The sequence below is a fragment of the Athene cunicularia genome (genome assembly GCF_003259725.1).
Source record: "Athene cunicularia isolate RWA chromosome 2 unlocalized genomic scaffold, athCun1 chr2_part1, whole genome shotgun sequence".
Lineage (NCBI taxonomy): Eukaryota > Metazoa > Chordata > Aves > Strigiformes > Strigidae > Athene > Athene cunicularia.
Genome location: NW_020799095.1, coordinates 144,827,787 through 144,850,189, shown reverse-complemented (window position 1 = coordinate 144,850,189; position 22,403 = coordinate 144,827,787). Strand labels below are relative to the sequence as shown.

The window sequence follows — 22,403 nt, the reverse complement described above, 5'->3', positions numbered from 1 at the left end:
GTGTCAAAAGATGTGAGGTAATTTTAATTATAATGCAGTCTTCCTAAGGGATAATTAGCATCAGCTCCTGTACCCTACATATGAACTTTTTGTTGCTACCTTATCATCCTTGTGACGTTAAAGCACTGAGTGCTAAACTCTTCTGGAAGGGAAAAGTGTACGTAGCCTGCCTAGTCTTTACCCGCCCCTCTCAGAGACAGCAGGTCTCCCACTAGTCTTATATCTGTCAGCCCCATGTTGATGAACAAGACTCAAATACTTCAAAAGATGCAGGGATACAGATGCAGGAATTTATTTGATCCCTCAAAATTCAAAGGAAATATTTTACAACATTTACTAAAATATTAGTTGTTCAGAATATATATGTATTGCTAACTCCCTATTTTGCAGTAACTTTACTATCTGTAAAAACTGCAGCGACAAAATACATTTTTATAGAGCAAGATCAGTATCAGTGTCTTTGACAACACATTTACACAAACACAGAAGTTAAAAACCCATCAAACCCCCAAAGCTTTTAACATTGATAGAACAATTAGATATTAAACTTTCTGAGAAAGCTTCATTCACATTCCTCCCCCCCCCAGATGCTGATTTAAAATATCCTGTGATTTTAATACCTTATCATCTGTGTTGTTGCCAGGCAGAATATCCACCTGAATAGATACCGTGTCCACAATGCTCTTCCTCCTGGAGAGTCTGTCCTCATCTAGAATTAAAACAACTTATCTTACTTTCTGTATAACAGTTGAAAAATGATCAAATCTCTACACATTAGATGCAGATTTGTTTCTATATGCTTATTTAACCCAAGATCATCTATTTTATCATTTGGATTGTGGAGAAAAATGATCAGTTATTGTTCTAAATTATTAAATATGAAGGAAAATAACCTTTTCTTTGTCTCTTCCCCCTCTCATCCCAGACTTTGCCAAATTTCCCTTAAAAGATCAGAATTTAAAAAGAAGAGATCTCATTCAAATGTATAATAAATAACATAGCACATAATGATATATTGCTGCAGACTAATTTACAAAAGCTTGAACTTTTTTTTTTTGTTGTTGTGAAACTGAAATACTAAGACCTTGATTTGAAGGTACTCTGAAACAGAAAAGGACTTGTTGGAAGACAATTCATTGACTGGAGCATTAAAGATTTCTGAATGGAAATGAAAAACAATCCTTCCTTGCTACAAGTATCATATTCAATGAGTCTAAAAATCTACTCGGTGAAAAAAAATTCTCACCATTTTTCTAAGTTCCTACAAACATTTTAGCAAGTCCAGCTGGCCTAAAAAGTTGTCAGAATAAGACCAACTGTGCTGATACTAAAAGAAGCATAACAATTTCATTAGTGTATTAGCAGATTATGATCAAATGATCCATCAGTTGATGGATTTTCCTTCTGTAACTGCATTCCTGAGAAAATACACCAATAATCTTTTCTCGTACTTGACAATATATTAACATAAGATTAAAAAAAAAAACCCCAAAACCAAAAATACATTTCCAAATGTGTCATGGGCATCCTCTGACAAATGGAGACTTTCGTGACCTGACTTTCGTGTCTCATTTACAAAACCATGAATTGCGACGCCATATTTTAGATTTTAGCCAAGATCAAGTCATTTGGATCTGGCCATTATTATTTGATGACTTGCAGTGCACATAGTCAGAAGCACCTACAGGCACCTGATACTAAGATAAGGAGAATGACTGCAAAACTCTCCCACCACAAGGTAATTTATTCTGGTTCTTCTTTAAACCTTTGTTTAAACCACTTCTAGCAAAGTGCTTTGGCAGTGTAAATATTGAGCACAAACAGAATTCATTCCAGCAGAGCTGAACATACTCAGGTTTTAAAAATCAAGAAAGTACTTTCAGAAGTCATACAAATGAAACGCCATTTTAAGATCAAGAGGCAGTGAAAGAATAAGATTAGTGAAAACCACCAGAATTCTAGCTATCTTTGCCAGGGGCCCTGAGCATTTGAAGTGGCATTTTAAAGGATTTACTTGATTTTTAATCTCTGATGGCTCACTGTTACGTGACCCAATACATACAGAGTCTGAGGAAAACACCTTAGCCCTCAAGGGTAAACACAAGACAAAACTATATCTTTGCTGCCATCTTGCTGCTCTCTTTATAATTGTCATGCAAATACCATAAGATACATTTCTGAGACTTCTCTGGATAGGGTTCAGTTTTGTAATGGATGCCTCACTATACTTGCCTAATAAAATGTCCATTCATTTCTAATTTTAACGTATTAATTGGGTAAAAGATTGTGAAAATTGCAATTTTTTCCTGTTATATGGTATACAGCTCGTCTCCACACACGTGAAGGAGCCCAGAGGCACGAGGGCAGTGGTGGAGCCCCAACACCCACTGCCTTGGTCCCTGCCAGGGCTGTCCCAGGAGTTTTGGCCCCATGGCCCAGGGGTGGCACCTACCCCATGGGGCAATGGGAGCAGCTCTCTGGGTCACCTCACTGGCTGAGGTGGGATCAGTGACTGGGGTAAGGGACACTGTAATACAGGGGAACAGCATCTTGGGATTGCACCAGGATTAGAATGGGATGTTTAGGGAAGGAAGCAAGGGTGGAGAAAAGAAGAATTGAGAGGGTTTGAGAAGGAGGAAGCAAGGAAAAGAGAGGAATAAGGGGATAAAGGCAACAGTCCCATGTAAACTAGCTGCTGATCAGTATGTGCATCTGGCCATGCCCTGAGCCTCATCAGTGCACCCTGTCCCATCTTCTGAGCAAATCCCATTTCTCTTTCCTGGGTGAGGGACTCTATTCTTCGCACAAGTGTGTGCAGAGCGGTCTGAACACACCAACTGGAGTCAGAGCACAGGTCAGAAGGCCGGTGTGTCTGCAGGGAGTGAAGGTACACAGCGTCAGTGTGTGATCACAAGGGAGTAGCAAGCTGGACCAGCAGGCGAGTAGGTCAAGTGGCCTGGGAGCCAGGGGGTGTCCCTGTGTGTCTGGCACTCTGTGTGTCTCTGAGGGGCAGGCACCTGGAGGGACCAGGAGTGCCAGGGCAACTGTCAGAGAGACCATGGAGCCTGGGGGGTTGACTGAGACCCACACGTACACACGTGCATGTGCACTGCTGTGCACAAAGGGGATCTGGGCCAGCGGCTGTGGGCCTTGGGGACTCACATGATAGTGACTGGGGAGACTGGGAACCTGGAGACAGCTGGTGAGTAGACAGTGTCTAAGCCTAGCTACTGGTGGGATGCACACAGAACGTAAGCACGTATACATGTCCTGCTAGTTAGTGGACCGTTATCCTCAACAGCCAAAGAGTAAGATGAGTCAGCATTCTGTGAACAGCTGAGAGCCTTTTCCAAACTTCTACCAAGTTCTTGTAATGTCACTCAAAGACGTAATTAATACTATCACAAAAATGATACCTATAGCCTTACTACCTGCTCAGGAAAAGAAAACAGGAAGCTACCGTATTGTAGAGTTCCAAATCAAGAGTAAACACAAAGGCAAACCTTGTGGCAGCTAACATTGCTACAGGTATATGAAGGAGATTAAAAAAAACAAAGTGGAAGAAAATACTAGGTACACTAAGTACAACACAATATCTGGCCTAAAGTTCTAAAGGCCTTCTAAAAGCATTTTTTTTGTGCACATCATATACAGACACACCACAGCTAGTAGAAGAGCAGGCTGACCTACAACTCATTTTTACCTTTTGACTTGTGTCTGCATTTATAAGGTTTTTTGCCTGATGGAAATAGAGCTAAATATAACAAAAAAGAAATTATAGAAAAAAAAAAGGTTAAATGTACATTTAAATTATCAGCTTCCCCCCTCTCTTAAATAAGGAAGAGAACAAGGTACAAAAAGTTGCAAATATGAATGTCTTTCAAACTGATACGTACCACCAAAACCTGAAAAGAGACAGGATGATGATAAGTCATTGTTAAGTATTACATCACTGATACTCAGAAATACTAGAAATATTTAGGATAAAAACTTTAGTAGCTTTTTGGGTTCAATCATAACTTTCACAGGAATATACAAAAAATGAATCAATATTTCACTAAAAATAATGATATATTTTGAAACGCTATATACTAGCTTTGTAATATAATTGCAGAAATGGAATATTTAATTCAAGTAAAAAATGAAAAGTTTCAGAATTCCGAATCATAATTGCTTTGATCCTGATTTAGTTAAACAAAACCTTGGAAGCTCAATATCCCCCAGGATCAGAGAATAATGATCCTAATGAGATATGGTAACAGACGTTGAACCAATTTTGGTTACTGCTCTTTACAAAAAGTTTACAAAAAAGTGTCCAAACCCCATCTGATTCACATACGCTAAGATTTCGCATTAAATATGGCCATTTCTCATCACCTGAAGAGGCAGATAAACTCACTTAACCTTGATGTCAGAACTTGCGTATCTTACTATGTAGGAATGCATTTTTATCAAAGCATTCAAGAAAACTCTAGCAAGGTCATTTGGGTACAAATACATCTTAATTTCTATAAGAGGCTTAACATAAATTTCAAACCAGGCTATCTTTCTTATTCCATTCTAATTCACCTGAAAACAGTAAAAATTTGAAAACCCAACATTTGCTTACTTGCTACCTGCCTCTTCTGCCAATACTAAAATATAATGTTAACTGTTTTTTTGGATGCTAGAAGAAGTAATCTGTTAAGTATAGCAACTTTTTCATTTTTAGAAGATAAAGCGGCAACAGAAAACAGACATTTCAGCTATGTCAGAATATATCACACTAGTGTGCCTGCTAGCACTTGGGACAAAACCACACCTGCTGTTTTGGAGAACTCATTCCCTCCCATAGCAGCTATCCAAAAAAGCTTATTCAAGAGCAGGCACCAATGTCTCTGAACCATATTGCAAATGTGACAGATCTGGCATTCACTGTCCATATGTACTGTTTCTTTCTATCCATGAGCTATGAAACAAAGGAATCCCATTTTCCTGCTACGTACTTGTATTTCGCAAAAAGGTCATGCTTCACACTGGGATGTCCCATAGTCTATTACAATAGCAACCAGTTATATACAGCCACAAAACACACATAGTTAACAAAGTTAATACAGAAAACCAGTAATAATCACTATGATCTTCTTAGGTATTCTTCTGAAAGCAAAGACTTCATTAAAAAGAGTTGAAGTGGGCTCAAGAACTTTCTGCCCCACCTCCTGAATTTAAGGAAAACAAACTCTTCAAGGGACACAAAGTTTGAAACTTCTTAAGAATAATACAGTAGGTAATGAGAAAAAAAAACAAACACCATCATGAGAAAACAAAATTATACCATGATTAAATTTTGTTGCCAAGTAGTCACATTACATTTTATTGGCACACAACACATTAGGAAGGCATTCTTTGTAACTGGTACTTAGTAGTTTTGCCATTAATCACCACTTACCTGTTACCTGGGGTACATATGGAACTGACAATCTTTCCACACTGTATCCACTGCCTCCTAATGATTCTGCAATCTTGTTCGTCAGGAAAAATAAATTTTTTTCATGCTTCTCTAAGGATTTTGGAAGACTGTTGAAATATATATTCGAAATTATTATCTACCAATAGAGATTTGTTCACTAAGTACAATATTTTTCTAATGTCTGCAAGCAATCAAAAGGGTCAAAGGCAATGATCTGACGGAAATAAAACTTGCTCAGTTTTTTAGGAATGAATATACAGCCCAAAATTAGTGCTTTGAATACCACTGCAATATTTTAAATTACCTTAACACTTTTTGGTTGTCTGATATGTGTTCTGCACCTGTTTTGCTATGTCTTGAGAGATTACGGTCTCCGTTAGACAGAAAAAACTGCACTGTAATAGTATTTGCCATTTGTCAGCAATGTGCCCTTGTGGCAAAAAAGGCTCAGGGTTTCTGGGGCTGCATAAGGCAGAGTAGTGCCAGCAGGTCAAGGGAGGAAATCCTTCCCCTCAGCACTGTTAAGGTCATACCTGGAGCACTATGTCAGTGCTGGGTTCCCCAGGACAGGAGAGACACGGACTTATTTTAGAGAGTCAACAAAGGACCACTGAGGTGGAGTAAAGGACTGGGGCATGTCTCCAGTTAAGAAAGACTGGAAGAGCTGGGACGATTCAGCACAGAGAAAAGATGATGGATCTTATCAATGTGTATAACTTCCTTAAGGGAGGGAGGGTGGAAAGACAACGGAGCCAGGCTCTTTTCAGTGGTGCCCAGTGGCAGCACCAGAAGCAATGGGCACAGACTGAAACACAGAAGTTCTGTTTGAACATCAGGAAACAGTTTTTTACTGTGAGGGTGACCAAACACTGGCACAGGTTGCCCAGAGAGGCCATGGAGTCTCCATCCTGTATATATTCCAAAGTCATCTAGATGTGGTTCCAAACCACCTGCTCTAGGTGATCCTGCTTCAGCAGGGGGGTTGGACCAGATGATCACCGTCCCTGGAGGTATTTAAAAGATGGGTAGATGTGGTCCTTAGGGACATGGTTTGGTGGTGGGCTGGGCTGTGTTAGGTTAGTGGCTGGACTTGATGATCTTAAAGGTCTTTACCAAACTAAACAATTCTATGATTCAGTGAAAATGCATTCTGCTGTGTTAACACACCAAACATCATATTGTGCAGATATAAGTGCCTCTAACTACAATAAAAAAGTCTGAAAACTATATTTTCTCCATATATGCATTTAATGCTTTTGTTCTGCCTATCCTTCATGTTGTTAAACCTCGTAAATTATTTTTCACATATGCACCATATTTCAATGATGTGCAATTTTTAATAGTAAAATAGGTACTTCGCTGTTCACTAATTCACATCCTGTATCTACTTACTTGCATTTGTCTTTAAAAATCGTTTCTGGTAGAAAATAAGATGCTTCCAGACTTCTAGTTTCAATGACCTGAAAAAACCCAAAACAAATAATACAAAAGTAGTTCCATAGCCATTTTCTACAATGACTAAATTGCTTAAAAGAGGTTCTACTGTAGTAGATTACTAATCCTTCACTAACATCTACCTCAGTATAAATAAGGCTTTTAAAATGTCTTTTAACCAGAGTAGGATATTGTGGCACTCACCCTTTAGACTAAAAATCTGTTTCTCATGGTCTTGTGCATGTCAGTACTGTTTTACCAAAGCCAGTGAGGCTGTAAAGTTTTATACCAGATGGGGATTTAGCCCATTATATATGGTACCATAAACAAAATAAAAATGCTATATCTTAGGAAAAGTTTGTGCATAATTTTAAAGAGTCAGCAAATAATGCCATCAGAGACCAAAGACAAAGAATAATGTTGGTGGACCCCAATACAGGAGAACACCACCACAAGTAACTACTTGACAGAAGTAATTTATCCATTTTACAGTAGAATGTGTACTGTTCTACATGATTTGAATTACTTAATTATGTGTTACCTTGCTGACATGCTGACAAAAGGCAGGAACTGCAATCATCTGACTCAGAAAATTTAGATATGCTGCAACTAATGCCATGACACCACAACGATTAAACATTGGCAGATTATCCTCATTGATGATGGCAATGTCCTGAAATATAAATACAGTATTATACTTCCCAAAGTTAACAGGCTGTCCCAAATATATGGAAGTCAAAATTATTATCAGTGACACTAGCTGACATATGATGACTATCTGGTATTACTTAGCATTTAATACCTCTCATCATAAAATCCTAAAATCTTTTAGCTTGTTCCCAAATTAGGTACATATCAATCTGAAGTTAGAGAGCTTGAAGGATTCAACCTCTACAAAGAGAAATATATCTACTCAACTCAAACATGTGTTTCACAGAAAGAGAGTACAGGTTAATGACTCGTAGTATCTTGTCCCTACCACCTGCTGATCATAACTTTTTTCAGGAAAATTAGAAAGAGTAGTTTAATAATAAAAATCACTCTTGTGAGTCACAGATACAGTATCATAAAGGGAATTATTTAATGCTTATTAGCATTTCTATATTTATTCAGATTGTATTATTTTTGCTCTAGTAAAACTCCTAATGTCATTTCATCAAGTAAGGATTTGGTTCAGTGACATATTTTATAATTAAGGATGCACTCTCTATTTCAGAGGTTTCATAATGCAGGTGCACATTAGGGAACAAGGCTAATGGCAGAGTGAACTGGGAATACAGGACACAATTTCATCAAATTTCCACAGCACATGCTAGCACTATTTATTTGAATGATTTAATTTCAACCCATGTAAATCTACTAAGTGAAGCGCTAAGGCTTGGACAATAGGCCCAAGCCAGAGTTGACCTATAGATGAATCCTGTATATTTTATAGCTGACAACCATTGTACTAGTAAGTATTGTACTAAATATGTTTATCGTGTGTGTGTGTGTGTGTGTGTGTGTGTGTATCTCTCTCTCTCTCTCTCTCTTTTTTTTTTCTTAAGTATAGGCAAGATAACAGATCAAAGTGCTGAGGCTTGGACAATGGGCCCAAGCCAGAGCCAATCTATAAATCAATCCTGTGTCTTTTATAGCTAACGACCATTTTATTAGTAGGTATTGTACTAAACACGTTTATGCTAAATATACACCTATATATATCCTTATCTTTCCTTGTGTATAGGCAAGATAACAAGGTCGCAGACACAGCTGTCTGGCCCTGTGACCTGGCGTGAGACCTTGCTCATAAATCAATTAGATAAGCTGGGAAACCCTTAAGTTTCTTCCTTGAGCCCTGGCCAGGCCCTGGAAGAATCTAACGTAAGAACAGAACCAGATATTTCCACTCAAAACAAAGGTGCCAGCTATTCTGTCTAGCTAATTTTTAGGTATATAAGGCTGGACCCGTTCACAGCGACTTTTGAAGCCTCAGCTACGGGTGGACGCCCCGCGTAGGATTTCCCACTTGCCAGGACAGGCTCTCCAAATCCTCGCTGTAACCAGGGCTGCCCAGCGACTGCGGGTCTGGATGATGGTAAAGTATGCAAGTGGTGATGTATCTTCCTTAATCACTATTCTCTTTCTCAGGTAGTAATGATTTGATGCATTACCCTGTATTTTCCTATTTGTTTAAGTGCACTGTTCTATCTTTTCTTACTGTATGTTTTCTGTATTGTTCTGTTATATTCTTTAGTTATTTTAAGTAAAATACGCCTGCTCTTTTCACTTTTCACTCTGGTGTCTGAGTTTAATTGGTATCCCTAATCAGCAAAACACTAAGTTACACAGTTTCACCGAGGACTGTATGCAAATATGAAATAATGTTTGATCCTGTAAAAGAAATGTTAAAGAATAAAGCCTGTCAACACACTGATAGAACTTTAAGGTAAGAATAAATAGCCTGGTTTGACAAATATTTCCAAACAAGCAATTAACCAAAAGTTTTTTCCCAAGGTGAGGACAGTCTATATATTTTATACAGAACACTGATGCAAGATCACAGGTTGTAAGAATACCTTGTCAATTTGTTAATGAATATATCAGTGATTCTAGGGAATATTCCAACAAATTTCAGTTTCTGCTATACTTCCTGAAAAGAACATGCTGTAGAAGTTTGTAACAAATCTGATTAGCTTAGTTTAGAAACTTCCCTATTATTAAGTGGTACGTATAAAGTGCATTTCCTTAATGGACCGATCAAATTTGGAGTGAAAGACGAGATAGCCAATTTGAAGATCAATATGCAAACAAAAAAAATTATCCACATCTCCAATTAGAAATATAAGTTGTCAATCGATGAACACACCGCTGTTTCAGACTCATACCTGCAGAGCAATAGCTAATCGAATGAGGTCAATAACCACTTCTTCATTGGCTAGTTCAATTGTGGTAAGAGCTAGAGATGTAAACAGTAGTTCAAAGTTTTTTTGGACATTGTCTTCTTCTTTACAGCCTAAGTAGATGTGTCTGTACAACTGCTGACCATGCTATAAAAAAAGGGAAAATGAGTATTAAAATAACAGAATAATTTAGCTTAGAAAGGATATTTAAAGGTCCTCTGGTACAACTACCTACTCCAAGCAGGGCCAACTTTGATGTTAGATCATTTTAGATAGAGAATTATAGAAATTAGAAAAGCATAAAATACATGTATACACATACACAATCAAGTATATGATTAAGATAACTACTAGTTTACAAAAACAGCACTGTTCCATTTTATGTAGAAGTGTACAGATAGGTAAGATGATACAAAGAATTGCACATGAATACTGCACTGTGTGTCAGACACTGGCATTCATTTCCTGTTAAAATATTCAGAAAAAAATTTGCCCATTTACAAAAAGGAGAAAACAAAATGTAGATCTTGAAACATTCTCAAGAATGTTCATGTAACTGAGGAGCTTCATGGGTTATCCTTGCGAAAACATCAAATCTATTCATTAAGCAGAGAGTGTTTCAGAAGGTGAGTAGGGCTCATTTACCAGCGTGCATAAAGAGGCTCTATCTCTATTGAAGAACACAGGTTATCTAATGAAAGACCCTCAATTTCAAAAGTGACTTTCATTTCCTTGCAACACTCTGCTTAACCAAATCTTTGTAAAGAAACTACTATCTCAACACAAAAAACAAATCACAGAACGGCAGGATAAGCAGTAGGTTTTGCATGCAACACACAACTCGGTACCGCCACAGCACTCTTAATCTATAGAGGATACAGATCTGTATCAGCTGACACAGTTCATTTTCAAGATCTGAGGACTGATGTTTTATCTCTGGAACTACTAGCTCAGCTTTAGAAGGAGAAATAAAACATCTGTTCTTCAAGGAGGACATATTCACTGAAGAAATAATAACAATGTTGGCCTTTTTATTACTTCTAAAATAAAATATAAAGTTCAAATATATGTTTGATTTAAAAAAGAGGGAAACAGCTATTAGCAAAACACAGAAGCTACTAAGAAATAAGCACAGTAAAAGTTAGCTGTTCAAAGACACAGTATATTTGGAAAATAAACACAATGAAATGATTCATCCGACTGATAAAGAACTGCACTTAGATATGAAAATAAATTATGTGGATTTTCTTGACACATAGTATCTTTATAGAAGATTGCAAAATGCAAGAAGTCTAGTATTTCCATTTAAAGAAAGGATAGAAATAAACCTCCTGACTTTGAGAAAGTGGAGTGCGATGAATTTTGTGCCTGTCTGGTTTGATTCCACCTAGTTTTCAGTTTCGAAATTCCTAAGTTTGATACAGAATTACCTTAGGATCTTCATCTAATGGTTAGATAGATGTGTTAGGTTAACGGTTGGACTAGATGATCTTCGAGGTCCTTTCCAACCTAGATGATTCTGTGTTTCTGTGATAACATCAAACTAGCCTAGACTGTCATGCAGATCTTAAATGGAATTCTGGAGGTGCTTCACCCCTCTCCTTTGATTACACAAGGTATCTAGGAAGAGTAGGCTACCAACATACACATCTACACTACGTGAATAACGCCAGGTTTATGATATGCATCTGAAACAGTATCGCATAAATACTTATTGAATGACTTCATTTCACAGGTTAATACTTTTTTTAGAAGACACTATAATCTTTTCTTGACCTTGTCAGAGTCTCTTTTCCTCTCCTGCCCTCTCTTTCAGATAAGCATTAACAATTCAAATTTTTAGTTTGACAATTCAAATTTTCACCTAGCAAAATCGGTAAATACAACTTATCCAAAGTGTTTTAAATCCTAGATATTAATTCGATGAAGTAAAATTTAATTCACTTTTAAAAAGATACATTAGTAATAATTGCCAGTGTTGTAGCATTATTTATATTTGTATTATTCCAGTATCAAACAGGTGTAAATATACTGCAAGGAGTATCAACTGTACTAACTTAGCAAGAACATTTACCTTGCAATGTTACTTGAAAGCCTCACAACCCTAGTCTGCATATTTTTGCACATGTACTAATTTTGCCTCTGGACAACTTAAATTGCAATTCTTCTGATTTTTATAATTAGAATATTAAATTAAGTCAGCACTCTGACACATTTTTAATTCACGGGCTAATAAGAAACAAAAACAAAGCATCATGGGATAGTTGTGAGAAATGAATATATTTTCTCAGGAAGATAACAATGATAAACACTCTAAAGCCTGCCTGAGACTACTACAGTAATTTGTATTTTTTTCATTTACAAACATACCAAACAGATAAACCAGTCAGGAATAACAGAGCACACCAACAACTCTAAGCATTTTTCCCAAATAGAAAATAAGGGATGTATTGTAAAGAAGTGAATTCACTCCACATAAGCATCAGCTAAAAAAACCTAAATCTGTTTTTCTTTAGAACGAAACATCCTCAGAAGTCAACTGACACAATATTCTGTAAAAACAATCTTGCAAGGAGGTGCTTTTTTTTTTTTTTTTTTTCAAAATTAACACCTGGGATTCTTAAAGGAAGTAAAACATAAGACACAAGCCCTGAACCAAGGTTTTTAAAACAGATTTTAAAATAAGAAATTACCTCAAAATACAACCAAAATTACCTCAAAATAGAAGCCATACAAATGAAAAACTACTATTGAGCATAAATTAAATGCTGCACAGGGATCTAACTGTAGGGAGGTCTTTTCAGAATCATGGTTTAGATATACACTGTTCTAATTTCATGCATGCAAAGGTTTTCACTAAAGACATAAATGAAAATTTATTTATTCCATGGAACCACCTCTCAAGTATCTAGAGCACCTCAACACTGAAATCACTGTAACAATTTAAAAATTACTTGGTAATTCATCTTTGCAAGTTGTTCCAAAAGTTGTAGAAGAAAGTCAACTGATTCAGTTACTTTATTGTTTTTCTAATAGAAAAGCTAGCCTTTTCATTCTATTACCTTTTTCATGAAACTCACGTCTTGCCTTGAAATTTTGTCTCGTTTTATCTTTAGATCAGAAACATCTGGTATTATTCTACAAAGCAAACAAAAATATTATTTTACCAAAAAGAAGTTGAAAGGGAAGTGGATGTGAAATATACAAATGATTCAAACAAAACTTGAGGCAATTTCCATTTTAAATATATCCATATTTAACAATGACATTCAAAGAAGAGGAAAAACCATAAACAGAACTATGACAACCACGTATTTTTTTCTCTATATATAACATACCATATTCTGCCTTCCACAGTTAAACCAGCAGATATTTGGAATGGTCATTTAAGGTATCATGCACTGAGGCTTACTGGTAAAACTCTTGCCATCAATAAGCTACACTGAGCACTGTGCATTTATCAAAGCAGTACATTAACATTTCATATTAGGAAAAATATTTAAAAATCAACAGTACTTATCATTCAGATATTAAACTAGAATTTCAATTAGGCCAAAGCAAACAAAAAGAACTACCGTATCCCTCTGAGCTTTGCTCTGTTGTCATGCCGATCAATGAGATTATGCAGTATTTCCAAGACCAGCTGCCTTAGCTCAGAGTCTTCCATGAGTGAAGGAGAGAGTAATGGGTCCAGAAATGGGGGAGGAAGCGCATTAGTTATCGTTGTTGCTTTGTATCCTGAAGTCACCTGTTCATTGTTAGAAGTAAAATTAATGTGTGTCATTACTGCATTGTAAGAATTACTTGCAGCTGTCACTCACTTTTTAGTGGGCTTGCTTTGGCATCTGAAAGGTGGATTCAAACCGAAATACTAGTTTTGAAAATTCATAATCTCACTACAAATTTGGAAATACTTTAATACTCATGTTCAAATGAACTCCCTTGTCTGTTTTAAAGTGGTATTTCTTGGGATCCTTCCTCTACCAACACACCCGAAAGAAAAAATAAAGGTATCATTTAAGAAATTTTTTTTTTTTAAATGGCCTATGACAAGTTGCAGAGCATAAAATGAAGATGGTAATAATTTCAATAGAGATTTTTCCATTTCAGGCTCTGAGCTATGGTACTGAGTAGGCTTATGCAAAGAAAAAAAAAGATAAATCAGGGGCTACATGTACATCAAACATTTATGGATACTACTTTATTGCAAAAAAAGGAAGTAGCAAAAATCACTTTCTTAGAAATCTGGCACCACAGTGTTGGTTTTTACTTCTTTAAACTAATACTAACTCTGACTTGCCTCATTTGATTAGTTTTATTTAAAGGAAGCTCCGGAGGAAAAGTTAACTTCTATCTGACAATCTGAATATTAATCAGCTGAACATTTAGAGCAGTCAGAAATGTTTAAAAATTACTTTTATTATGTTTAAACCCAAAACAGGATTTAGAAACTGACATGCATAAGCTGTTGAGGATGACGGGAGTAAAATTATCCAAAATTTAATTATAATTAAAGCTATCATATTTTTATATAAGACTTTACATAATAACTATATCTTCATTATTCATATTCCATACCATTACAGCTTTTACATGTGAATGATGTTGTACTGTTTTTGGCTGGGATAGTCAATTTTCTTCATAGAAGCATGTATGCTGTGTGTTCTAGATCTGTGATGAAAACAGTGTTGATAATTCTGGGATGTTTTTGTTATTGCTAAGTAGTGCTTACACAGTCCTTCCCTTTTCTGCTGCTCATACCACCCCACCTCACCAGCAAGTAAGCTGGAGGTGCACAAGAAGCTGGGCGGGGACACAGGCATGACAGCTAACCCCAACTGAGCCAAAGGATATCCCGGACCATATGATGATGTGCTCAGGAACAAAACAGGGAGCAGTGTGCAAGGGCTGCTGCTGCTCGGGGACTGGATGGGTATCAGTTAGCTGGTGCTGAGCAACAAATGGGTTTTGGGTGGGGTTTTTGTCATTTGTTTGGGTGGAGTGGTTTGTTTGGTTTTGGTTTATTTTTCATCACTTGTTTTTCTTCTTTTTTTCCCCTTGGTTTTGTTTCCTTTTTTTTTTTTTTTTTTTTTTTTTTTTTTTTTTTTTTTTTTTTTTTTTTTTTTTTTTTTTCACTAAACTGTCTTCATTTCAATCCACTCTTATCACTTGTACCCTTCCGATTCTGTCCCCCATCCCTCTGGGCAAGAGCAAGTGACTGGGTGGTGCTTTGCACCTGCTGGGGTTAAACCAAGTGTGAGCAAGCACCATCCCTACAGCATAACTGAATAGGTTGAAAGGAAAAATTCTAATATTACAAACAGTAAGGACACAAATAAAAGTGCATACTTTTAATGAAGTGCCACATTTTAATTGCCTCTACAACATTAAGTTGTCTGTGTGCAGGCACAACAGACTAATTATTAAGTATTATTCTTTTTAAAGAATACATAACATACAATGCTCAGTTCAGTAGACAAAACAGGCAAGGTTCAGGAGTTCTTTATTATGTGTGCAGACTAAACCTTATATACCGCAATAAAAGCTTTGCTCTGAACACAAGTGCCTTCATGCATTTTTTTGACAATATTTATCGGTCTCTGAGTAATTCATTAAGCATAAAACATTCACTTTCACATCTTTGTGCCATGATGGAATTTTACCTCCATATTTAGAATAAGGATCCAAACCAAAATTCAGTGTCAAGAATGTTAAATACCTTCCACATGCACAACTGCAACACCTTAAAGTATACTTACAGACTATGCAGCACCTCAAATAATTAGAACAATTCCTAGCGACTGCAATGGAAATTTTTAGGACTGGTGAGATAAATATTGTCAGGAACAGTTTATGTACAGCTGAGTATCTTTTATGAAGACAATGTGCAAAATGATCCTGAGGTCCTTTATAACGTTTTTTTTTTTTCTGTCCTTAAACTGCAACTGTGAATGTTCAGGTCTTCAGCAAGCCAGAATCTAGGATTTCATATTCTGACAAGCAAAAAATGGTTTAACTAATTTGCCCAACACTGCATACAAATTTCATGTCAAAGCAGGGACAGAATCTCATTTTCCAGGATAGCATTTTTCTGCTTTAGTCATGAAAGCATTCTTTATGCTATTTCACCTACTTTTGTCACTAAACAGCTTTCAGTTTCTGCAACAAAATAGGCCAGGATTTTACAGGCAAGAGCGTCCTTTTATACCCAATTCTGATTCTTACTCCCAAGATGTATATCCCGAAACACTCTTTGATTTTATAGTTGAAAATTGTATTTGTGATAAAACAATTAACCATACCTTACAAGAAACTTCGGAAATATCAGGAAGGAAGGAACAATGGTGCCTGAGGCTCTTAGGGCTTGGAGATAGGCATTCATTCCCACAGTTTGAAAAATATTAGCCACTCTACTAATTACAGCTTTTCTGGTGTCAGAAACAAAAGTGATTTCACTTTGATGTTGCCAGCATTACTGGCAGAACTAGTCAACTCAGCCTACTCTACGATGTTCTTTTGAATCTGCAGATCCTACTATAAGTGATATTCACTGAAGTGCTCTAAGAGATGGAGAACTATTTCTTGAGCTGCTTGTATTCTAAGTTGGGAAAATTCTGTCACAATTTTACCCAGTAGAACTACAAACCTATCTAATATGAAAGTATATTTAAATTCTTAATACAGAGTTCCAATACTGTACTTATACGTATAAACATATAAAGTGAAACATTGTGTACTTATAATAAACTGAACACAGAAGGCTTACCATAAGTAAAGATCTCAATAACATGATCTGAATCCTCCTAGTTCCCAAATCTCTACAATTAGAAACAAGTTGTATATTAGTATCTTTGCATATCTTGAAAATATTATTTCACTCCAGACGCCATTCTAACAACTGCATTATTGACAAGCAAACACAGCAATCTTGGAAGGGATGTTGAATGACCACAAATAAGGGGCAAATATCTCCAAATTAGGTGCACTAATTAAATGTTTTTAAAAGGGACATTTATAGGAAGGCTTAAAAAACAAAGCACAGTAAATAATATCTGTGAAGCAGATCTAAATCTTCCGCATTCATTCCAAAATCTCTTTGTATCTGAAATGTTCAACTGCTACATGATTGACAATTTTCACATACACCAGTGCTCAGAATTTCTTCTAAATTAAAACATAATTGAGTCTTTAAGAAGACAGGACACTTCTTAAGTCAGACCCCAAAACTTTGAGACTGAAGTTATCTGCAAAATCAGCAAGAAAAACTGAAAGAACCCTAGTTTTCAATTCACAGGAAGGTACACACACTACTACTTAATCTGTTCTCATCTGTTCACATTTTCCATCTGCTGGTACTAGAGGAAGTTAAATACCTATTGGTATATAGTCACATACGCACTGTTCTTGCAAGATCTTACAATAAAAGTACACTTGGAATAAACTACTTAATTCAGAGAGATTCCTTCTTTAAAGTAAAAAAGGTACAAACCCTTTTGTCCACCAAATAGTGTGAGGAAAGAGCAAGCCTCTTCACAAAAGTTGCCCCACATGTAACAGTGGAAACTTCCACCTTCATGGGCTATAATCCTGGCTATATATCCAGCTGGCACTATCATTCATATGTCTTGTGTAGCAGAGAACAAATTTTCAGGTAAGTAATGCCAGGCTGTATCAGCAGTCAGAAAGCTTACTTTATTCACAGTTACATATGTGCATCATACTAACATACTACTCAGTCCCATGTTTACATAGAATCCCACAAAGGAAAACTGTATAGTTAAAAAAAAAAACAAACCACCCCATGCCAACTGGTCATGCAAGTACAGAATTCTAAATGGATTTCTATTTCAAATACCTTCTAAATGACTGATAAATGCTTGGCACAGATATTTCTATGGAATAGTGACCCATACTGCAGGGACACAATACTATATGAAAAGCTACCAGGAACAAAGCACAACGACAATGGCTTCCGATGTAACCTAGCAGGGGAGCAGGCATGTGTGGTACAAAGTATTATGCACACCTAGAAAGAGTTGCAACGTTTTCAGTGACTTTCCCCATACTGATGAAAAGCAGTTTTTAAACATACTTATTCATATTACAGGGAAAAATATTATTTCAGCATATGGTGGCTTTTTAATTATGATATTACAGGAGTCTGCCCACCTATAGCTGTTTCCTGTTTCTAAATAAATCAGGAAAATCTAAACCAAAAGAAATTCACTGTAATTTCTGCAATATTATTTCTTAATCTGAAGTCAGTTTATACATAATGACCACAGCCAAAAAACCATTTGTAAATTATACAGCTATTCATAAAAATGTTGTCATGGTTGAGTTTCCCTCATTCACAAAACACACATCTAAAAAGTTATGAAATTAACCACCATTAAGTAGATAATTTCAGACTCATTTGTACAGATATATAGAGAAGAAATGTTTTATTGAAGAATAAATTGAATTCCAATCAGGTATTTTCTCTCAGTAATGCGTTTGGATATTGATTTCATAGTGCTGACACTGCTTCTCTTGATTCTGCATAGTATTTAATACAGCCCCTAATGAGTGAGAATTTGCACTTCACTTTTCTTAATCTTATTCACTTCATAAATGATCAGGATCCTAAACCCTAAATTTTCAATTAGAAATTAAAACCTGTAGTAGGATATACAAACCCAAGATGACTGGTATCCAGTGACTGTGAAGTTGTCCCCAAAACAGGTACTTTTCCCATAATGAACATCATAATCTCTGATCTCTGGTAATCCGGGAGATTGCTTCCAAAAAATCCTAAATAAAAATGAAATGAAATCACACAAGGAAAGAGATACAGGGCCCTTCTCTTTATAAGAAAGGCCTTATAAATACAAGGAATATATTTGCAAGGTCAAAATAGATGAAGAATAAAACTACGATTTGTTTTAGGGTGTAATACTCACATGTTTATTTCTGCTGAATGGCTTTAGTCTTTTCATGACATTCACTTTCTTTGTTAAAACCTAAAATTGTCTAATTTTATCCCCCTTTAAATATATCATTTTAAAGTTGAATACGTGACATCTGTTTATTTATAACTAGTAAGGAATAGGAAGTGTTTCTCAGGAACACAGTGATGTTACTTTTGTCTGCTCTTAAATCACTATATTACAGGTGGGGGAGCAGAAATCTCAGAGATAATCAAGTATTATATGACTATTACTTTACTTTGAAACTGCTGAGGTGAGCAGCTCCAGTGCCAGCACGATCGGCAGTGGAGCACTCTAGCTCAGTGGACAGGGGAGTTCCCTGAACAGGGGTAACCAGCGGGGAGCGCAGAGACCCGCCAGGAGCCAGCAGCTCACACCACAGCGGCTGAGAGACCCGGGCAGGGCCAGGACCAACAGCAGCCGAGCCCCCACACCTACACCACCTGCCCCGGGGAGCGCCATGCCCAGGGTGGGCACACAGCGCCCGGCGCAGCACTCTGCAGAGGGGCGGGCAGCTCTGCCGGCTCGGCCGGGAGCAATGGCACCCACCCGGCAGGAGGCCCCGGCCGCTCGCCGCTCCGCACCCGCCCGCCTGCGGCAGCTCCGCAGGCAGAGCTCCGGGGGAACACGCTGCCCCCGGTGCCGGGCCGCAGGGGGGGCCCTGCTCTCCTCCAGCGCCGGCCGGCAGCGGTGAGCGCGGCTGTGGGAGCTGCGCCCGGGGAGAGGAGCTCCTCCGCTCAGGGACAGAGCTCCGGGAGGGGCAGCAGGTGAGGGGGTCAGGGACAGCGAGAGGGGGACAGGCTGCGGGAACTGCACCTGCCTGCCCGCGACAGGCCGGCGGCACACGGAGGATCCCTTATCCTCTCCCCGCCCGGCAGAACGCGGGGACTTCAGGGACAGGGGACAGCGGTGACAAGCCCCTGCCCGGCGCAGCAGGCACGTCTCCTCCATGACACCCCGAACAGGTCCGGGTCTGCAAGTGGAACCGAACAAGGAGAATGATGGTTCATCTAGGCTGGAGGTGTTGCCAAGGTTATGACAGCCTCTGCCCTGCATCAAAACCGCTTCCAGAAAGAAGATGAATCATTGTCATAGGATCCCCTCTTCTGTGGGGATCAGAAAGCCCAACATGCCAACCTGACCCACTTCTTAGGGAAGCCTGCTGCCTCCCTGGGGCCAGGTTAAAGATGTGGAAAGAAAAGTTCCTACTCTGGTATGGCTCTCAGAAATGTATCCATTATTACTTTTTCAAGTAGGCAGTGATGAAGTTGCAGTGAGAAGTAAGATCAAGAGAGACTTCAGGGCCTTGGGACAACTGGTTAAGGGATTAGGAGCACAAGTAGTGTTCTCTATTCTTCCAGCCTGGTGTCACCAGCAGATCTTTAGGTTTTTCTGATCATGATTCAATCTACAGGGTACCAGGCCTGATGGTGACAGATGGGGTGCACCTGTCTCAAAGGGGGAAAAGGATCTTTGTGCAGGAGTTAGCAAGGCTCATCAAAAGAGTTTTAAACTAGATATGAAGGGGGAAATGGATAAAACTAGGCTCGCTAGAGATAAGCCAATGTTTGAGGGACAGTGTGCTAGCAAGGTCCTTCAGTCTGCTCCACAACATGCTGAGTACACCGGAGCACCCTAGCAATGTCTCTATACTAATGCATACAGCAAAAGGAATAAACAAGATGAGGTAGAATCTTTGGTCCAGTCCCTGAGCTACAACACTGGCGTAAGCGAATCCTGGTGGGATGAGTCCTGGGACTGGTGTGTCATGATGGATGGTTATAGGCTCTTCAGGAAGAACAGGCAGGGTAGGTGAGGCAGGGGGGTGCCGCTGTATGCAAGGGAAGGGTTGGATCCTATGGTGCTTACTGTTGGTGATTATGTGGTTGAGAGCCTCTGGGTAAGGATGAAAGGGAAAGCAAATGAAGCAGATGTTGTGGGAGTCTACTATCAACCACCCAGCCAGGACGATGACACCTTCTACAAGGAATTAAGGGATACCTCTAAATCAACTGCCCTTGTTCTTAGGGGTGATTTTAATTTGCCGGACATGAACTGGGAACATCATACAGAGGACACAATGAAATTTCTGAAGCATGTTGAAGATAACTTCTTGGTGCAGGTACTAAGGGAGCTGCCAAACAAAGGTGCACTCCTCGATTTGTTGTCTGTAAACAGAGACACTCATGGGTGAAGTGGTGATCAGTGGCTTTCTTGGTTACAGTGACCACAAACTAGCTGAGTTTCAAACTGTCAGCAACAGGGAGAAAAACTGCCAGCAAAACTGTGACCCTGGATATGGGGAGAGCAGACTTTTGGGCTGCTGAAGGAGCACGTTTTTGAAGGTATTGGGGTCACTGGATGTGTCACTGTTTAAGAGCCATCTTTTGAGAGCGCAGAAACAGGCAATTCCAAAATGTTGGAAGTCAAGCAAGCAGGGGAGAAGGCTGGCTTGGCTAAGCAGAGATCTTCTAGAACTTAGGCAGAAAAGGAAAGGGTATGGACAGTGGAAGCAAGGACAACTGACACAGAAGGACAATGGAGATGCTGTTCACCACTGTAGGGAGAAAAGTTGTGTGGCAAAAACTGAGAGTTCAAGCTGGCCAGCATTGTGAAGGACAACAAAACAGACTTTTAAAATGTTAACAGCAAAAGGAGGATCAAAGACAACACTGGTCCATTACCTGACAAGGTCGGTCACCTCACAAATAGAGATGTAGATAAAAAAAGAAACGTTTAACGTCTTCTCCACCTTGGCATTTAAGACCAATGAAGGGCCCTGGAAACCCTTGGAGCCATGTGTTGGAAGAACACAGCTGGAGGGGGAAATATGAACTCCAGCTGACTCTGAACTTGCTTGAGACTTACTGCTCCAGCTAGATGTGCTCAAGTCTCTGTGGCCTGATGGGATTCATCCCAGGGTACCATAAGAGCTGGTCAATGTCATCACAGGACACCTCTCTGTTATTTTTCAATGGTCTTGAGAGCTTGGAGAGGTCCCAAGCCAACTGGAAGCTGGCAAATGTCCCAGTTTTCAAGAAGCATAAGAAGGAAGACCCTGGTAATTACAGTCCTGTCATTCTCACTTCAGTGCCTGGTGAAATTAATAGGGTTATTCTGGGAGTTACTGAAAACTACTTGAGACAAGGCAACCACTGGTCATACCCAGCATGGGTTCATGAGGGGAAAGCCCTGCTTAACCAACTTACTTTTCTGTTATGACAAGGTCACCCATCTATTTGATGAAGCAAAGACAGTGGATCTGGATTTTAGCAAAGCTTTTGATATTGTCTCTCACAGTATCCTTCTGGACAAGATGTCCAACACACAGCTAGGCAAGTCCATAATACACTGGGTGAGCAACTGGCCAACAGATCAGGCTCAAAGAGTTATAGCAAATGAGGTTACATTTGGTTGGTGCCCAGTCACCAGTGGGGTACCTCAGGGCTCAACTTTAGAGCCACCACTCATCAATGTTTTTATAGATGATCTGGATGCAGGAATCAAATGCACATTAAGTTTACTAATGATACTTAAACTAGGAGCAGCTGTGGACTCCCTCAAGGGTAGAGAGGCCTTACAAAGAGATCTAGAGAGACTAAAGAGCTGGGCAATCACCAACCATATGAAATTTAACAGGAGCAAATGCTGGATCCTGCACCCGGGACA

General features: G+C 38.6%; 1 protein-coding gene and 1 long non-coding RNA gene across 11 annotated transcripts in view; both read right to left on the bottom strand.

The window, feature by feature from the left end:
* Positions 1 to 22,403, bottom strand: part of LOC113476391 — a 795,003-nt gene that overhangs the window by 321,373 nt on the left and 451,227 nt on the right. The window lies entirely within an intron of this gene.
* Positions 1 to 22,403, bottom strand: part of EFR3A (EFR3 homolog A) — a 95,441-nt gene that overhangs the window by 10,300 nt on the left and 62,738 nt on the right. For 8 of the 10 annotated variants that reach the window (XM_026841904.1, XM_026841901.1, XM_026841902.1 and 5 more), the window contains 10 exons: positions 18,444 to 18,558; positions 16,532 to 16,583; positions 13,341 to 13,513; positions 12,828 to 12,903; positions 9,751 to 9,912; positions 7,425 to 7,556; positions 6,842 to 6,909; positions 5,429 to 5,556; positions 3,704 to 3,754; positions 621 to 709 (listed from right to left, as the gene is read on the bottom strand). In XM_026841904.1, coding sequence (XP_026697705.1) covers positions 621 to 709; positions 3,704 to 3,754; positions 5,429 to 5,556; positions 6,842 to 6,909; positions 7,425 to 7,556; positions 9,751 to 9,912; positions 12,828 to 12,903; positions 13,341 to 13,513; positions 16,532 to 16,583; positions 18,444 to 18,558 — 1,046 coding nt within the window. The remainder of the gene's footprint in view (positions 1 to 620; positions 710 to 3,703; positions 3,755 to 5,428; positions 5,557 to 6,841; positions 6,910 to 7,424; positions 7,557 to 9,750; positions 9,913 to 12,827; positions 12,904 to 13,340; positions 13,514 to 16,531; positions 16,584 to 18,443; positions 18,559 to 22,403) is intronic. The other 2 variants (XM_026841905.1, XM_026841899.1) reach the window with 1 other exon arrangement.